This window comes from Geospiza fortis, unplaced genomic scaffold, assembly GCF_000277835.1.
Source record: "Geospiza fortis unplaced genomic scaffold, GeoFor_1.0 scaffold403, whole genome shotgun sequence".
Taxonomy (NCBI): domain Eukaryota; kingdom Metazoa; phylum Chordata; class Aves; order Passeriformes; family Thraupidae; genus Geospiza; species Geospiza fortis.
In genome coordinates, this window is record NW_005054336.1 from 3,271,419 (window position 1) to 3,290,757 (window position 19,339).

Consider the following 19,339-nt stretch of genomic DNA (forward strand, 5'->3'; position numbering starts at 1 on the left):
TAACGTCATACTGAAGAGATGCATTAGTATGAGTAATATGCTACTAGGTCACATTAAAATCCTTGCTAAAACTTGGGTGTTAAAGCTTTATATCCTACACTATCTCATTTATAACAAATAAATCACTGGTTTCTTCTAGAAGGACATGTAGTGGAGCCAATAGTACTTAATTTGAGAAATAAAGTTAATTATACCATTTTAAGGAAAAAAAAAATCTTGACATTTCAACAGATGGCTGGAATACTTACTTGCCACCCAAAATATCTGAAATAAATTTAAAAGAGTGTTCTCCCAATGGCTTTTGAATTTTATGTTTTCCCATTTAAGCTACTGCCTCTGATAGCACTGGGAGGGCACTGCTTAGAGGAAGTAGAAAGTACTACATTCACTTTCTATACATACAAAGAATAAGTTCTCAAAATAATCATAATTTCAGCATCACTATTATTTGAACACCAGATAATCAAGTCATTGCCCTAATCTAAAAATAAAAATCTCATCATTGGTTTTCTACACAGATAGATGGCAAAGAGCACAGAAGCCTAACTGAAGAACCTTGCACTGTTACAACTCTTTCCATAAAATATATGTTTATTTTTATTTCTATTTCAAAGCATTTTGTATATTTGTTTTTATTTGAGAACTAGCAGATTAACAGAGTTTGCAGGACATGACTGGATATTTTCTAAGAAGCTGGGATGACACACGTGGTACTGCCCTTAACTACAAACATGAAACAGACACAATGAAAACCGTGCAAACTTAGAGAGGGATCGGACACTTGTTACAGCAGTCAAGTTTGCCACATGGACAACAGATCTCTATAAATTTAGAAACAGGATCCTTTTTGGTGGTAGCTGTTGCAAAGATGTAACACTAGAAACCCAATAAGCAGCTTCAAAAATGTAGAATTCGGGTTACACTGGAATGAATCAATCCAGAAAACAGTCTCTGAATTCCCCATGTTGTTTGGAATGTAACTGCATACGATCTGAAACTGTGTTATTATTTGATACTCAAGTTTTAGTCTGGTTGCCTAACAGCTTTAAATCCAGAATAATACCAGAATACTGAGCCTTCCCCATAAAATGATGGTGCTCAACTGTTCAGGCTGTATCATGTGTTGCTGTTTCATATTATCTCAATATTTATCACGGATCAAATTGCATTCTCAACTGATGTTTTAAAGAATAAAAAGCTAGACTCAATGGAAATAAAATTTGGAGCATTTGAAACTTTTTCCTATGCTATATACGAAGAAGGATCAGCTTGATAACTGTATGAGCATAAAGCATGTACAAGCATAGCAGAGAACACAAGGGTAAAGCATAGCAGAGAACACAAGGGTGAAGCACAGAGGAAAAAGAAAACAAAGCTTTGAAATAGATGTTTTCCATCTCAAAACTTCTCAATTTGACTGGGGAAAAAATCCCATTTTTAATCAGTTCAGCAAAGTCATTAAGCATGCCTGATTTCTTCTCACATTCAAATGATCTGTGGGAAGTTGTTCCAGTACCAAATGCTACTGAAACACTTTTCAGTTTAGTTCTTCACTTGCCTGTGGAATCTTTCAGGACAAAGGGTCTACCAGCACAGCATATACAACACACTCTGAAAGAACAAACCCGCTTATTCTGGCAGCAAACCTGTCCTGTTATGGTCTGCACTCCTGCAGAACAGCTTTCCTACTGCCTCCACTGTTCCCTTCCACCTTCTGCTACCAGGCAAATGTTCTCTAGGACAGATCAAGCCAAAGCAAAAGGAAAGAGGCAGAAAAACTCCAAGATGAAACAGTTTATTTACTGGTATATAAAGCAGGACATCCAGAAGAGCGCAGAGAAAACAGTGACCTGCATTCCTTTCAGCATCCATGTGACAGAAGTGCTTTGAAAATGTTTGGCTTTGGAAAAGGATGGTGTAAGAAGTATCTGCACAAGAACTGTAGTATTTATCTGGTAAGCAGACCCACAACAAAATGTACAAAACCCTGCCATTCATCCTGAGTCATACAGAAAGATGTTGGAGCACTGTTCATCTCAGATACCGGTCTCCAAGCTGATCTACTCTCTCTCCTCCATCTTCCCGTGTTCATCTTTGTGCAAATTTTTTGAAGTTATTTTCAAGGAATGGTAACTTTCATTGATGTGTAGTAACTAATAGTAAAGATTAACTACTGCATTTTCCTGTCATCTGACTCCATCTCAATACTACCACATTACATACAAAAAACCAGATGAAGCAGTTAGCCCAAATAACTAGAAGGTAGCCAAATAAAACTAACTCCTGAATCTGAGCTCTCTGTTAGCAATGATGTTTCTTTATGCCATGGGCTACCAGTGAAGGACATCTATGTTGTCATGAAGGTAAGAAAAATACAAGGTATGTTTTTTCTTTTAATTTTCCCTCTCAAAGAATCTTAAAAAATTATGAACCCACATTCTCATTTATTATATTAGAAGATCTGTAGAAAAAAATAATACTTTCAGATGACTAACAGATCAGATGAAAGAGAGTAGCAGGTTCTGCCATCTCTTAGAATCGATTTAACTGAAGGTTGGTTTCAATAATATTTTCTTATCTTTCATCAGATTTTATTACCTTTCAAATAATGCTAATGTTTGTCTTCATAAAAACTTGACTTTACAGCTGTATTCATTTGCACCTGTTTACCTACAACATTTATGATGTATTAGAGTCTGCACATAAGTCAATCAGTCCTGTGTAAATTGTGGGCTCACAGTTTTATTATTATAGGATTTTATTATGCATTTTGGTTTCCTAATAATCAGATAAGACCTACTTCCACTCAGATAAAAAGCCTATTTATAACAGAATGATGTCCCTGGAACAGAGAAGTCTTCAGAAGACCTCAAGCTGAGGTAAGTATGCAGTAGGACACACAGTACTGGCTTCATGCTCTTTACCCATTCTGCTACAGAAAGGAATTTAAGAGAGGGATGCAAGCAGACTGCCACATCTATTTTGGGTATTGCTATTGCTGCCACCTCTTGCTATCACCTCATTTCGTGACAAAACACAATCCCTTTCCAGCATATTTTTAATCATAGGAACAAAAAAGAAGAAAAAAAGCACCTGACTTGCTACATGCAATTAAAGCATTCTCCTGAGTAGTGTAAATCCTCTGTTGCCTCCTCCACACACACAAGGTCTGTGTGGAATCTGTGGAAGCAAAAACACTCCTCCAGTAATATCTGACCAGAATCTTAGCCCTCATGATTCTGAGGCTTTTCCTACCCAGAAACACATTCTCTCTAGAGACTGACACCTGACAACCCCTTTTTCAATGCTGGCTGATCTTGCAGACATACAACCCTTTAATCTGTCCCTGGTTGTCCTTGGAAATGATATCAATTTCTTTTCACTCCAGTTTCAAGATTCTTATCAAGATTCTTATGTGCTTTTTTTTCATGTATGGGTTTCTTGCTGTTACGGCCAAGAAAATACACAGAGCTTGCAAACAAGTGTGGTGCTTCAGCAAGCCCAGAAAGAGATGAAGGCAAGAAAACAAAAAACATGAAGTTGCTCTTTTGCTTCCCTCTTCTCCTCCCCATAGCAACATTTGCTGCAACAATGAAGAGTCTGGTGTCATACTAGTTGGCACTGACTATCTATGAGCAAGTAGTGATACATTTGACCACTATGAGAAACAACATAACTTCCCAGAAAATAGGAATAATCATTGTATGAGGACCCCTTCAAAATATAACTAGAGCTGACTGAGATGAGAAAGGGGGACAGAATTCAGATGTTATTGTGCTATTTCTCTACTTCCCAACACATCTGAACAATGGCCAAATGTGTGGGGAGAATTAAAAGATTTTAAAAAAAGCCCTTTTGAAGTTGTCACCATGAACAGTCACTAGCTAAAATGAAGGAAAAAAAATCACTGTAAGCAACTTGAATCATACTTCTGGTATGGCAAACTAAACACTGTCATACTGCCAGTTTCAAATCCTGCATGGATTTGAAGACAATGAGCAACCAAACACGAAAATGGGGTAAAGAAAACCTTAACATCCTGGTAACTAGTCACTCTGAAATATTTGATAAAATTCTTACATACTCACAATCAATGCTGGAATTGAAAAGCTGAATCCTGGTGTTCAATCCCAACATCCATTATTCAGTACAGTGAGTGCTAGAGAATAGCCAGAATCTCAGTAACTCAGACATCATCTGTTTTTCACTCTGCAGTTTGTCCAATAGTTCTCTATAGGACTACTTCAATAAAAAAATCTTTAAGCAGATATGCTGTAATCTTTAGCTGTTTGGTTCTATGAAAACCTCCACCTTTCTAACATCGTACATTACCTCCTCTCATTCTTGATGCTATAAAAAATCCTGCAGACCTTTACACACTAAGCCCTATGAAGCATCTGCATTTTCCAGGCCCTTGGCATCCTCACAGAAAAATCAGCTACAATTATAAATTAGCTGTGATAACTTTAACAGAATTTCAGTGCAGTGCAGTCAGTGCAGACACAACAGTATCATCAAGTTGCCCAAATCTTCTCTATCATTCAACTCCCATATAAATATTCTTACAGTGTTAGAAACTGATTAGCCCTGAGTCAGTTTTTGTGCTACTTCACATTTTTATAGCTGTACCTGTGGGAAAAACATTGTGACACATTGCCAGTATTTGATATATGAAAATATATTTGTCCATTTATTTTAAAGGGACTTTTCCTGGGGACATTTTCTTTCTACCCCATTGAAAGAGAAATCATGAGAACTATCTTCTCAATAGTTCCAACACCAATAATGCCAAATCTGAGTGAAGACAATAGAGGCTCAAAGGGAGCCTGAGACCCTGAAAATACACCTAACTGTTGCATGGCTGCTAACAGAGACAGAATTGCTGTAAAATGACCAGATGGATCACATGCCTTCTTCAGTCTATGTCTTTGAAATCTCTCCATCTCTGTAGATTTTTGAAATACACACTACTTAAGTATGAAGGTGCAAGTCAGAGCATGCTGGACATGGCGTGTTTCAGTATATGTAGCACAGACTGATTTTATTTGTACTGCAAACTAGAGCAAAAGATCCACCGATTTTATCCCCCAGCAGCTTCTGCTTCACACACGCACCTCTGCTGCATTCCTGAGGGCATTCCGCCCTTCTGCCTCCAGCTGCACAGCGCCATGGACATGACTCATTCCAACACCAGTGGAAACAAGTGCAAACTGCTATGACTAACTGTGTGATGTCCTGCAGCTCACACAGGAACAGAAGGGACTCCAGTAATTAAAACTCTAGAAGAGATGCAATGTACTTTTCCTTGGATTAAATAAAATCTCAATCCTATTTGTTCAGAATGCCCCAGCAGTGATACTGTTGTAGCAATTCACTTTTACCACTTCAATCTGATCCCTCCAACTTGCTCCAGTTTACCTATTGCAGCAGAAAAATCGACACCATTTTTTCTACCTTTTCCAGAAGAATTTCTGTTTCTGCACCACACACAGTACCAGTCTCTACAACCTGGTCAAAAGCTCAGACTAGCCACCTCCATTCTTTTTCCTCTATTTTCCTTAACATTTAGGCCCACCAAAGATACAACTCTGTCCTCAAAGCCCTTCTTAAATCTTTATCCCAAGACCTATTCTAGGAAAGTAATGGTTGGGCAGCAAGACTATTGCTTATCCAAAACAGACACTGTAACTACAAATTGGTTTATATATGTGCTGTTGCCTGTTGAGTTATATCTTCAGCTGGCAATTCTTTACAGTGAGTGTTTCAGTTGCTGTGCAGTTATCCTGAATCCAGTGCCACAAAATTTTAAGTGTTCAAAATCAATAGAACCTTAGAAAATGAATATGCATATTCAAAAAAAAAAAGAAAAGCCCCCACTGACCAATGTTCAGTAGAATCAGTCTCCATTAATTAACCTGAAATGCATCTAATTCTAGGTACACTTTTTCACAAAGTATGGTTGTTCACCTGGCTAATAAATCTTTCAGGAATGTGTTTTTGGACTGAAGCACAGGAATGCTAATACAAGGCTTTAGCACTGAAGAAAACAATAGTGGGAGGAAGAATTGTCCTCCCTGTCTGTTCCCTTAGCCCACTTAAGAAAGCTCATCACATCAGATGCCTTTCTGCATTGGATATGGCAAGTAAGCATTAGGAATACACTTCCCTATGTAACATTTAACTACTATTTAGAGCACAAAAGGGACAGAAATGAAACCAAATGCTCACATATGAACAGGAGGCAGGATGAGGAAGCAATATAGCACTTGGTACAACTGAATAGGGCATTCCATAACACTTACACGAGAGACCAGAAAACAGCAGAGCCAGGGAAGGAACTTTGGGTGTGACAGAAGAAACTTTCTACTACATATAGTGTCCTCTGCTCAAAGAAGAAACAGCCAGAAAAAATAAAAGTTTTTAGGAAGTTTTTGAAAAACAACACTGACCAGTTTTGATAGGGGCTTTGAGGGATTTGGGCTCAAGTTTACCTGGCAAGTTGTTCATTAACAATAAGGTCATGGTCCCCAAATTAATTTCAAATGATGATACAACTGTGTTCATCCCATAAGGAACTTCAGTTCCTCTGCTCAGAAGCTGAAGGACTGTGGTTTAATTCATCTTTAATCCTGGAGAGATGGTCTCTCTTTTTGAAACATTTCATCCTGTTTTCCTCATTTCCCTCTCTGAAGATCCCACATGGGCAGATTTCCAAAATGCCCATAAAAATCTAGAAGTGAAGCTTTGGTTCTGCAGGTCTGTGTCCACCAAGCAAAGAAAGAGGATGTGAGCATCAAATGGGAACAAAGGGGCAAAGCAGAACTTCACAAAGAATAATCTGAACCCAACAATGGACAGGAGGGCTAAAAAGAAAAGGTAGACAAGCCAAAACAGAACAAAGCCCTGGAGTTAAAGGATAAGAGGATTTGATACTGAATGTAAGCAGATAACATTAGCTATTCTCTGCTTATCCAACACAGCGTTCCTTCTACCACAAACATCTCCCAGCTTTAGTGGGTAGCTCTGCTCCACCTCTGGGACAGCAGAGATCTGCAGGTGCTCATGTGAACAGGACAAACAAGAGAGAGAATGGGAAAATCTGTGAAAAAAAGCATGAAGTATTGGCAACATAGAAGGAATTCTTCCATTGGAAAAACCTGTGCATGGAAGAAGTCAATGAGATATTCACTGGCCCCAAATTCAACACACTTGTGTTACTCTTATTAAAGAAACACAACCACATACAAATATTTTAGTTCAGGTTTTTTTACAAACAAAACTCATACTAATAGGTAGTTTCAGGCATTACACCAAAACCGTAACTATTTTTACTTTCAAAATTCTGTGTATTTATAAAAATTCCTTTCCCTCTTATCCTAAAATTTAAAAGGGAACCAAGATACTGGTCTTCTTCCTGGTAATCTTGCAAATATTTTCATACTTGAAGAACTACATTGCATTTTATAAACAAAAGAACACCAGTATTACTCACTTTACTCCCCATAGGAAACATATAAAATACTTATTTTACTTGATATATTAAAACATTGATAAAAATTATTTTTCATTTTCAAAGTGCACTGAATCATTCAAGTGTACATACAGTATTAATATAAAAAAGTAGCACAAATTCAAATTAAAATGTGTGTTAAAGCAAATCATGTTTCCAACAAATCATGTTTCAAAATCACTAGTTAGAAAAAAAATAAATGCTGTCCAAATACCTGATCCACCCCATTCTCCAAATCCAAAGAAAAGCAGAATTTGCAGCATCTGGGGAAGCAAAACAGGCTGCAAATTCTGACAAGGATAAAGCAAATTCCTGAATAGGGTTCTCCTCACCAAGCACAGCCTTGCCAACTCTTTTCCTTTACAATTCAACTGTCAGTTCAAGGGCTTCAGCAGGCCTGATCTATTGTGGTAATACCACTAAGAGAACAGGAACAGTTTTGGGAATGCAGAATTCAGTCATTCATAGCTTTATACTACAAGACTAACACCTTGCCAACTTCCAAATGTTCTGCCCTCCAAGGACAAGGGCAAGCACTGTAGAACAGTGAGCCTGCTTAGCTTTATGCTGATGAAGTTACCCTGTAAATGTCAGTGGTACTAGTCAAGGTTAGAATTGAACATATTTTTATTTTTTCCTTGAGAGTTAGATGGGACAAGTATGTGAGGATCATCCAGCCAAACATGCAGAGCCTTGAAGATCAGAAATTCAGGAGAGAACAGAACATCCTAAACAACCAGATAAACTAATCTACTCTACTCTCTGCTACAGCAGTACAAAGTCCAGTGCTAGATGAGAGCACTTCATCTGAAACAGCTGACGTAGAAAAACAAGAGGAAAAAAAGTCTGCTGACCAGTACTCAAAATAAGAGACTGAAGTCGAGCTAAATGTGCAGTCACACACACTTACCATACTTTCAGAACTACAGAAAATAAGTGTATTCTTCGCGCCTGTGTGTAGATAATTAGGGCCAATCTATAAAATGCACTTTAGCTTACAGGCTATTTATCACATTTTGATCTTTTGCAATAAGGTTCAATGAGCATTGGAAGACATTAAGAGCTACTGGTCTGCCCATTTCTTTAGTGAAAGAAACAAGCTAATAAAAATCTTTTTTTCCATGGCTCCTCACACCCGCCAGATTTAACTTTTTCTTTTTTAACATGCTTGAACCATGTCAAAAAAACTGATATGGACAATTTATGCTTGATATCTTGGTGCTGCAAAACAAAAAAAAAGCTGCCATGCCTTGTCTATCTACAAAAATGTACTGTTTGTAGCCACACAATAAAAACAGTAGTGTTGTAAGTATAATCACAATCAGGACTTACAGCATAGCCAGGAATTTAATGGACTTGAGAATAGAAAATTAAAACAAAAGCAAGGAAGAAAATATTAAAACTATAGCTCTGTAGTTACAACTCAACACTTCAAAATCATACACAGTTAAAACTAAAGCTTCAAAAACAGGGGAAAAAATTGAATTCTCACCAGTTGGTAGGTCAGGCCCTCTCATGAATAGTGATAAAACAAAGCACCCAGGGCATTTTACATTATTTAGAGAAATGCATGAAGTATTTTGATTCCAAGCTAGTTTGAACAATACAACCCTACTGTTTATCAGTGACTCAATTTTTTAAATGTCTGTATAGACAAAGAATGGAATTTGAACAAAAAATTGTCTTTACAAGTCCCAGCAAATGAAATGGCTACTGCAAAGAGAGCTAGTAAACAGAAATTAAATCAGCACATACTCACAAATGTCCTCTATAATGTGAAACAGCCAGTGTGAATTAATGTCAACTTTGTTTTAAAGCTTTAATTAGCATGAAAACTTAGAGGAATAATTTCTGGCAGATGGTGTGCTTCAACACTTCCTAGGAGTAGGCTCAGCAGAGGGAAGATAGTGATTAAATGCAAATGTGTGGCCACACAGTTTCTCCCAAAATATCCAAAATTCTATTCTAAAGAGTCCTACACTACACATACAGGGCAAAGTCAAAATTAACTCATTTTTCTTTCTTTCAAATATTAAATTTCTAAGTGGACACTATGGCTATTGAAATACTAAGGGCTTTAAAAAACCGCATGTAACTCTACAAACTGCACAAAAAATTAATAAACTTATTTCTAAGATATTGTGTCTAGCTTTGATTTTATTGCCGTGCTAAACTGTCCATCCTAAAACTGACATTAAATTCTTTCAAAGCATCATGGCCATCAACAGCACCAACTTTGTGCAAATTCAGATCCTATTTCTGACCTCTTAACAATTTACAATTTCACACTGGAGCTCTTACTAAACTGAATTTCTTGTGACTAAACTAATTTTTTGTGACTTAATTTTGTCACAAACCCCGTTTATTTCAACAGGAATGCAGGCTATTGGTAGGCAATAGAGGAATTACCAGTACTGAGAAAGGAGTATCTTTTCTTCACTGTCTTTTAACTGATTGTGAAGATCACATCTTTATTAGCCTGACTCACTGACAACACAATGTTGAACCCATCACACCACTTGCATTACTTCTCTCCCCACAAAACAATCTTAGAACCGGTTTGACAGTGGGGTATCAAAGATACATTTCTTTCTCACAGCATTCTGTGAGTCTTGTATCTTGCAACAGTACTAACTTCAACTCAAACCTCAACTGGAGAAAAAAAAATCTTCAGAATTTGCCTCGTGCCCCTCTCTCCTCTTCTTTCCCTGGTGTGTAGTTTGGCTTATCAAGAAAGCAACAACTGTCAGCATGAGAGGACAAGAGGAGATGGCCTCAAGTTGCACCAAGAGAGCTTTAGATTATTAGTAATACATTTATTAGGAATTTTTTTTTCCACCAAAAGGGTTGTAAAGCATTGGAAAAGACTACCCAGAGAAGTGGTAGAGTTGCCATTCCTGAAAGCATTCAAAAAACATTTGGATATGGCACTTGAGAACATCACTTAGTGGTGATGTGGAGGTGATGAGTTTAGGAACAGAAAATACTATAGCTGCCAGCTGACAGACAGTCCAAGAAGCAATCCCTTGTTCTGTTCTCTCTTGCAATCACACTGCCTCACGAAACAGACACTATGGTATCAATACTGGAATCTAGTTTTGCTCTGGGATGTTTGCATGTCTTTGCCCTATTCCATCTTCTTTATAATGTCTCAGAAATTCCTTGCATCTCTACAATGAGATAACATTCAAGTATGTTTGTATCAGAGTCAGTACCAGACCCACAGAGATAACTACTGGTTAACCCAAGACTACCTGAGTACTGTTGACATCCAACTGAAATGGCATTGTCAAAACAGTGTCAAAACAGGCCTTTGAGAGCTGCTTTATCACCACACTCAAACTTACTGTGATAATTCTGCATTGCTTTTAGGTCTTGTTTATTTTAGGGACATTTGGCTGCATTAATGAAAAAGCATGAAAATGCCACAAGTTTGCTAAACTGTAATGTCACTCATGAAGGACCATAATCACCTGAATGCAGTGGAAATTTTGTCTTTTTCTGATGGCAGCTACATGACGCAGGCCAAAAAAAAGCTACTGGTTCTAGCAACAGATGGGAATTTGAACAATTTTCCTTTAATTAAAGGTACCATAATACAAGGCAGAGCTAAATAAAGATAACCCATGGACTAGGCCAAAGGGAAATTACAATTAAGCTTTATTTAGGTTTAATTATCAATGTCAGATAATAAAGAACATTACACACAAGCAGCTTTTGTTTTACATGCTAAAATGAGAATTCTCTTTTAAAAGTGAAATTTTTCACTTTCAAGAGTGAATTCTTCTTTAGTAACAAAACTACCTTTCAAGAGCTCAGCTGATTCTAACTCTGGGCATTTAATTATTTCCAAGAGACTCTAAAACTCAGATGTCAGCTTACTCAACAAAGGAAACTTTTTTCCCCCTTGAACTAACTAGCAGAGATGTACATTCACAAATGAAGAAGAGAACATATTCTTATTGCATTGAAAATTGACAAGATAATTTCTCCAAGTTATCAGAAAAATTTCAGAATCAGAAGAATTCCATTGGGTATGACACAGTTCATTATTATTTCCCTATTCTCACCAGTTTGGCTTATTTTTTGTAAATAAAAGAAGCAAATTATGTTTAAAAGCTAGTTCATTAAAAAAAAAAAGCTCACAGATCAGCGACAGAGTGACAGAGGAGTACTACACCCACTTAGGTACTTTCTTCTTTTAAAATGAATAGGGTATAGAGAAGAAAGACTTCTTTTTAGGTGAGAAGAAAGCTTGATCCCATAAAGCACAAGGAAAAAGGGTATGAAAACCACTCTACACACACAGCCTCACCTAATTAGAACTCTTCTTCACTCACAAGACTTGAAAACTGAAAAAACTGTAGTGATGGACACAGCAAAGCTGTAAATCCTAATTCAGAACTTATCATTTGGGTATCTTTTCTCAGCCTTTAACTCCACCAGTCAAGCAACCAAACATTCTCTCATTTCTATGTCTTTAACTGATCCATTGCATTACACTGAATTTTTCCAGTGTTAGCAGGTCATTTTTTCCCATTTTATAGAACTCAATATCAAAACAAAACAAAAAGGACATTTACAAAATTAATTACTTTTTGTAAGCAATGAAATATCAATGGTGATAACAGGTTCCCAAAAGAAAGGATAGCTAAAAGAGAATGGGTCTTTCTCAAGAGCTTTGCATATGTTAACCACAATGTCAGGCAGGAATAATAAACAGGGATAATTTGTCATTAGCTCAGTGTACATTGGGTTCCACTAAGTTTTCATGAAAAAGGCCTAAAGGTAACTCAAGATTTGAGGCACCTGGAACACCACTCTCCTTTTCCTCAGCCCTCCATCCATTGCACTGAAGACAAATCAAAACCAAATTTGAACAGTTATGACTTCTTGTTTAAAATTGCTCTGTTACAATGCAAAGGGTCATATCAAAGCAATTCAGTAACTTAAAAAATTTCCTACATGGGAATAGTACACACAATATTATATCTTTTAAACATGCAAAGGCAAGACACAGTCATTAAAAATTATTTAGGTCTTCCATCGAGACTGAAATTGAATACTAGGGAGAAAACCTAACTTAGTTATAGTTAACAGCTGTACCTATGACTGGGCTTTTAGAGGCCTAGAAGAATATGTAGTAATCCCACCACAACTAACATATGTAAATGAAGGTTTTACAACATACCTGGCATGGAGTTTGCTGCTCTTTCCATTTTCTGGAGGATACTCTTCTATAACATCCTGCACAAAAGGTGGCTGCTGCCATGCTCTGGTGTAAGGCAACATTCCGACGTGGCTGAATGTATCACAAGACCTAGGGGGAACTGTTCCCCTCTTCTTCCTGGGCAGAGTGCCATGGATAGAGATGCCTTGGAAGGAGTTTGAGCGATGCTCAATTGGTGAAGGTTTTGTGGTCAAAAGATCCATGGAAGAAGCTAATGAGAACTGGTGGTTCACTGGGCCATTTCTGGGAAGACTTGAAAATTTTCCTGCAGCTATCATTTTTGGTTCTGGAAAAACAAAACCAAGATTTCTTACTGTATATCAATCATCAAAGCCCTTAAAGAAAGTTATGTAGCATGACTAACAAAGGTATCTGAAACTGAACTTTTGCTTTGCATTGAGGCAGTCAGATACCTCAAGACCCAGTCATGCTGCTGCCAATGCACATCAAGCACACATGTATGTAACTTTATACATGTTTAAAGTCACAACCAAAAACAACCAGTCTGGACAAACATGCAAGAGCAGACCATGAACAATTCCCCATTTTTATCCACCAAGTTCCTCTTTTTTGTTTTTTCACATCCTCTGTAGACTCAGACATCAACTTGAATCACTGACAACAAGCAAAGTTTTAAGAATATTTGTCAAAAAATAAAGGACACTACAGCTTGGTTTGGAAGCATATGTTTTTTAACCCGGTAGTTGGCACACTGTGAGGAAAAACCTGTTGCTAAGGAGTCTTGCTCAAGTAATAAATCTAGCAGATAACTGGTCACATATTTCTAACAGGCTGTAAACTAAACGGCTCTACCCAAGAGATAAGGGCAGGAGCAGATTACTGGAATTCTCTTCTTCAGCATGCCCAGTCTGCTGGCTCAAACGGTTGTTGACACAGAGATTTGCATAGCTGTCAGTCTCTGGTACAATCAATTGCAGTCTGCCATATAGTACAGGTTTTTCTGTTAGTGTGAGCAAAAAGCTTTGTGAGACAAACACTCCAGGCTCATTAACAAATTACAGTTCTGTTCCTCAGAAAATGCTGCCCTGTGCTCAGTTTATAGTGTTGTATCGCAGAAGACAGACTGCTGCCTTATCCTATGTGGTTGTATTAGCCTGCAAAAGCCACTCTGGAGCACACCACCAAACCTAAAGGGCAACCAGCCCTGTATTATTTACCCTAGGTGTTCATCAGCCAGGTGCTTCCCATAGAACCTGGAACAGCCACAGACGCTGCAGAGATTGATATGAACTCAAAAAGCAGAAGTGCTTCTGGAAATAAGAGTTATGGACAGGGGGAATCTGTTTTGACCTCAGTCGAGTTCCATACTGAAAAATAAGATGAGCACCCTGAAGGCCCAGCAGCCTGGAAGTCAGCAGCTCAAAGCTGCACAAGAATTCCTCCTCTTTGGGGAGTGCACAGGTGTTGCAAGGAAAACAGAGGTGCCTCTATAGTCCTCCCGCTCCAGCCTTAGCATCCCAGCTACCACCAAAATGTTTCTGCACTGCAGCTACTGTTACTTCTACTCAGAGGTTATAGTAACAGGCTTAACTTTTACAGTAATGCTAAAGCTGATATCAAAGTATGTGAAAATTCTGCTTTTTCCTGTCACTTGCAGTGCAAAGATTCACCAGCTGGACAAGGTTTCAGACTTCAACAACAAATCCCTTCCCAATTCTCCTGTATTGAAAGTTCTACAACAAATACTTAGTAATTAATTTTTTTTTTTTTTTTTTACTCTTCAATTTGCCAAGCCTTTGTCATAGCACAGGTACTATGCACTATAGTAGAAAAGTCTCTGGAAATAGCACTTTTGCCTAGGGAGAATCTGTTTGACTCTGGTCACATTTCTTGATGAAAAGAGTAGAAAAGATTTGAGGTGCTGGCAAAGAACTGACATTTTTTGTCAAGCAGATCCACAAAATCCTAAAGAAATCAAAATACATTCTCACAAAAATTCTGCCATAAATTATCACAATGATGTGATGTGAAAGACTAAATCATCTCTCCATTTATAATGTGGTTGAAGGACACAGCTTCTGCTAGTTTTGGCAAGTACTAAAAACATCACATAATTATTTTCACAATAATTGCAGTAAAGTTAGTTTTGCATGACAACTGTTCTAAACAAAAAAACTGGCATAAAGATATGAAGATCTAAAATGCAAATGCTTACTACAAACCTGCAACCTTCTCTAGCTAAAGCAAACTCACTGAGCTTGTTTCTTGTAAATTCAGCTTCATTATTAGAACAGAATGATATAAATTACCTCTAACAATTGGGGGGGAAAAAAGGCTTCTTACAATTCACACAATCATTGGAAACTCAGCTTTGTGTATTCACTGTAGAAAAGCAAGAAACCCTGTTTATGGACTCTGAAAAACTGGAAGCCAGCTGGCTCATACTGCACAAATCTTGTTCTCCTTTCAGGGCCTGCTGGGAGTCTGTTTTTAATTATTGTACTTTCTTATTGGTTTATATAAAAACCACCCCCAAACCTGTGAATTCCAACTGGTTTAGTTCAGGTTATCCAGTGAGAGAGTTCTCCTTAGCCTTTCCTGCAAGGTTCCCATGGCTATGCTGAAATGGAACACATTACCTGCAAGCAGGTGTCAGACCCAAGCTGTAATTAATGTAAGCCTAGAAACCTTTGGTTTAATGATGAGTCCACAATAGGCTTACTGTGACATGAAACTGTCAACCACTTCATGTTTGAGGATCCACAAAGAAAGCTGAGAATTCACTCTTCTAACCCAGTCACAAGGTAATTCTTACAGCAACCCAGGTTTCAACCCAACAGTCTGAGAGTTTTCAACAAATTAAGGACCCCCTGATGTATAGCATTTTCTATTTGACCCCTACTCCTAAGAAACCCTTAAGAACCAAAACCAGAATTGACCTAATAGTTGCTTCTTTTCAGTAGTACTCACATGACTTACAAATTCAATATCTAATCCTCAAATTCATACCTGAGTACTGTTTTGAGGAATCAAGGTAGAGTTCTACAGTAAGTACAAAAATATCTACATTCAAGAACTTGCAACACATGTAGCCACAAGTATGTGTGCAGCTTTGATATTTCTAACAATCCTCCCTACAAAAACCTCTTTAAAAACCCCTCAAAAATCCCAAACAAAGAAAAAACCTCATAAAACAAAACCCAAACAAATAAAAACAAACAACCCAAACAAAAAAACCCAAACAAAACTGAGAACAACAGGTCTGCTAGCTTCTACCACACATTTATCTGCTTGCCCATGTGCTACTGTATTATATATTCTTCATAAATATTAACAGACAACTACAGCAATCATCTTAGCAACAAAAGCTCCTGCCAAACCATCCATCCAATTTTCTTGTATTGAATATAAACACTAGAAAGTGGAAGCCTCTTCAGCTGAAGACTCTGGAATGTCTTAAATACTTCAGTATATGATTCAAAGAATGTTTGACTTTACCAGATCTAAAAACCCTGAAAATTTTACTCCCTAAGAGACTGTGTGCCTTGAACATTGGCCACTATGCAATCAACAAGAGAAGTGGTATAAATTGTAACAGAAAAATGGTTCAAAAGGAACTGAAATTTAACTGTACACATTCCTGTTTGTCAAAATGCAGCAACTAACAAAACAGAACACTTTGGAAGTCATGTAAATTTCTCCTAACTAGGTGGAAACAAGATGGACTTGTGCCAATATAATGTTAAAAATAGCAAATGAATTTGTATTTATACATAAAGTGGCACTTCTTTCTTCAGTTTGTAATTTGGAAGAATATATGGGAACAGAATTGTTAGGAGTCACATTGTGAATTCAAAGAAGTTGAAAGCATGAAAGGTTTCCAGGTAACTTCTGACAGGTTCTAGCTTTTTGTTATGAATGAGGGTGAGCAAATACAAATGAAGAGGCCTCTCAAATCAACATGGCATTTAGGATAACAGTAGGAGATTGGACATAAAATAAAATACATATCTGGTGGACAAGTCCAAACAGATGGGATTTGGTTTCTTCACATCATTACTCAAAACAAAAATAAACATGAACAATGAAACAAATAACTTTCAGTTCCCTAAAACAACACACTAAATATCCTTCTGCCTGTGCCATCTTTGGGATGCAAATCCAAATTTTCTGGCTCAGCTTGTCCTCATGAAATCTTTCTGATGTTCACACAGTCTGAGGAAGTGTTCTGATGGCTCATTCAAAGTGACTCAGGTATAGCATTAAGTGCCCCTTCCACAGCACAACATAGTACATAATGGCAGTGGCTTCTACTTTTCTGTTTCAATATATTGGAGGAAGAGAAGAGAAGGAAAGGGAAATCTTCAGTTCAGCCTTAGAGATGCTTGAATGGCATCATAAACATTCCAAGGCTGTCTATACTCATGCTAGTGGAAACCTCAGAAAAGGAAACAGAAAAACACGTTCAGAATTCCAAATCAAACTCTCAAGCTATTTCAAAACTCAGAGTAAGACCTAAATCAGTTTTGGACATTAAAAGACTCACATTTTCCTCACAGTCTTATTGAACTGGCATTTGGGTGATTCTCTTTCATAGATCAGAATCACTGGAGTTTATACCTGGTGTTATCATATCACCAATCTTTACCATTATAAATGCTATGAAGCTAAGAGGGCTTGAACATGGTTTAAAATATTCACCTGTGTGTTCTCAGGTATTTAAAAGATGGAGTCAACTTTTGTGAAAACTCTATGTACTTTTGCCACATCAAATCTCCTCACAAATTCCTCCCACCCATCTCCCATTCCTCCCTTGAAATAAGCAACAATAAATTTCAACAAGTGGAAGACCCATTACTCTTTTCTCCCTGCTAAGTTACTTGGCATATTTGCATGCACTATGCAGATGTGCACAGAAAAAAAAAAGGAAGGGAATATTCTCAATGGTGAAGAAGGTCAAGGCCAGGACAAAAAGGCAGATTAATTTCTCCAGATTTTTTTTATTTTGTGTGTGCAATAAGAAAATAAGGGAAAAAGAAAAAGCATGACTTAAAAGACTTTAAAGTTAACATACCATAGGAATAAATACAATCAAAACTGTAGCCATTATAAATGGAACATGGATTTCATGTTGTCTCCCTAGAAGCAATGTAGCATTCTTCATTATTGTAACAAAAAAGAAAGGATTTCTGCTCCCCAAAACGGCTTAGAAGCAGCTTTCTGCAACCTGTATTTTCTGCTTTTGTAATGAAAAAGATAAACTGATGCAGTAGCTTGTCTAGCAAACATGTCACAAGACTTTGAGAAAAATATTAAGGTCCAAGAACCTACAGCCTGTTATGATACAGAGGCATAAATTGAGGAAGCACATGCAGTAGTTCAAAGGCTTTAAGCTACTATCAGAAAAAAACATGAGTCTGTCAAACATCAAACATCCCCACAAGATTAGTCAGGTCACTGCTTCCAAAGGGTCTTGAAGTGCTATCACAATGCTCATGCTATCCTTCTCTCTCTTTATATATGCCACACAATTTCCACCCTCCCCCATACATCCTTGAGCTGTATATTTAAATATAAATATGTTATTTTTAACTATTATTCTCGTGCAACAGCAAACACACAGCCCAGGATAAATTGTTTTTGAAATGTCTTTTTTTTCCATGATGAGAGAAACAGAACAACCCCATACTTCTCTTTGTGAATTTTCACATATAGAATGACTTCATATCCATTAAAAAATGCCAAGAAAAAGTTGAATTGAAGATTTTTCAATAATAAGTACAGCTTTCTTCATTTGGCCATGAAATTATCTCTGAAATGCAAGTGTCCAATCAGTTAGCTCAGTAATCCTGAACAATATGAAACCTTGACTTGAAATAAACCTTCTCTCCCCATTTTGCTGGCAGAAACAGAGAACTTTACCAAGGTTACAGTCAAATCAAAGGGTTTTTTTAGCCAATGCTTCAAAAATACAACCTTTTGTTCCTTCTCTGGTAAAGGAAGAAAGGAAGCAATTTTTTTTGACTGCTTCTCTGTTCCAACAAAAAAAAAAAAAAAAAAAAAAAAAAAAAAAAAAAAAAAAAAAGAAAAAACCAAAAAACCAAACCCTTTAAATGAAAAACCTTTCCAGCATGACTATTTCGAACTAACACCGCCTTTCAGAAATCACAAATTCGGACGGAAAGAAGTGCTTTTGCGCCCTCTCCTCTTCAAAAGACAGGAGGGGAAAAAGGACACAGCGTTTCTTTTCCCTCTACTCAGAGAAGTATCTCGGTATCGCGAGTACACACCGGTGTTTTATACTGATTTAACAGCTTTCCATGGGATCAATGCCCACAGAACCTAAGCACTTGGATCCAACGTCTCGGTAATCACTGTCACAGCTGTGGCATTTCTGGCAGCCCTGCCCTGCTCCCGCGCCCCCTGCCCCGACAGCAGTGCGGGGACACCCGCACACACTCACACACCAAACCAGCTCTGCATCCTCTGCCCGACAGCTCAGCGCTGTCCCCGCAGTTACCAGCTCTGATCACGGCTGCTCCTCTCCAGGCTTCCTGCGGATCGGCGGGAGCGTCCGTCCCGGCCGAGCGCCCTGCGGGCAGCGAGTCCCGCCTGGGCCCCTCCCTCGGGGCACGGAA

At 37.8% G+C, this 19,339-nt stretch overlaps 1 protein-coding gene across 3 annotated transcripts in view; it reads right to left on the reverse strand.

The window, feature by feature from the left end:
* BCAR3 (BCAR3 adaptor protein, NSP family member) overlaps window positions 1–19,339 on the reverse strand; it is a 63,292-nt gene that overhangs the window by 34,350 nt on the left and 9,603 nt on the right. The window contains exons 1-2 of one of the 3 annotated variants that reach the window (XM_031057893.1): window positions 19,222–19,333; window positions 12,702–13,026 (exon numbers count right to left, since the gene is read on the reverse strand). In XM_031057893.1, coding sequence (XP_030913753.1) covers window positions 12,702–13,018 — 317 coding nt within the window. In that variant the 5' untranslated portion in view covers window positions 13,019–13,026; window positions 19,222–19,333. Of the gene's footprint in view, window positions 1–12,701; window positions 13,027–19,168; window positions 19,334–19,339 lie in introns of those variants that run through there. The other 2 variants (XM_031057892.1, XM_005422079.3) reach the window with 2 other exon arrangements.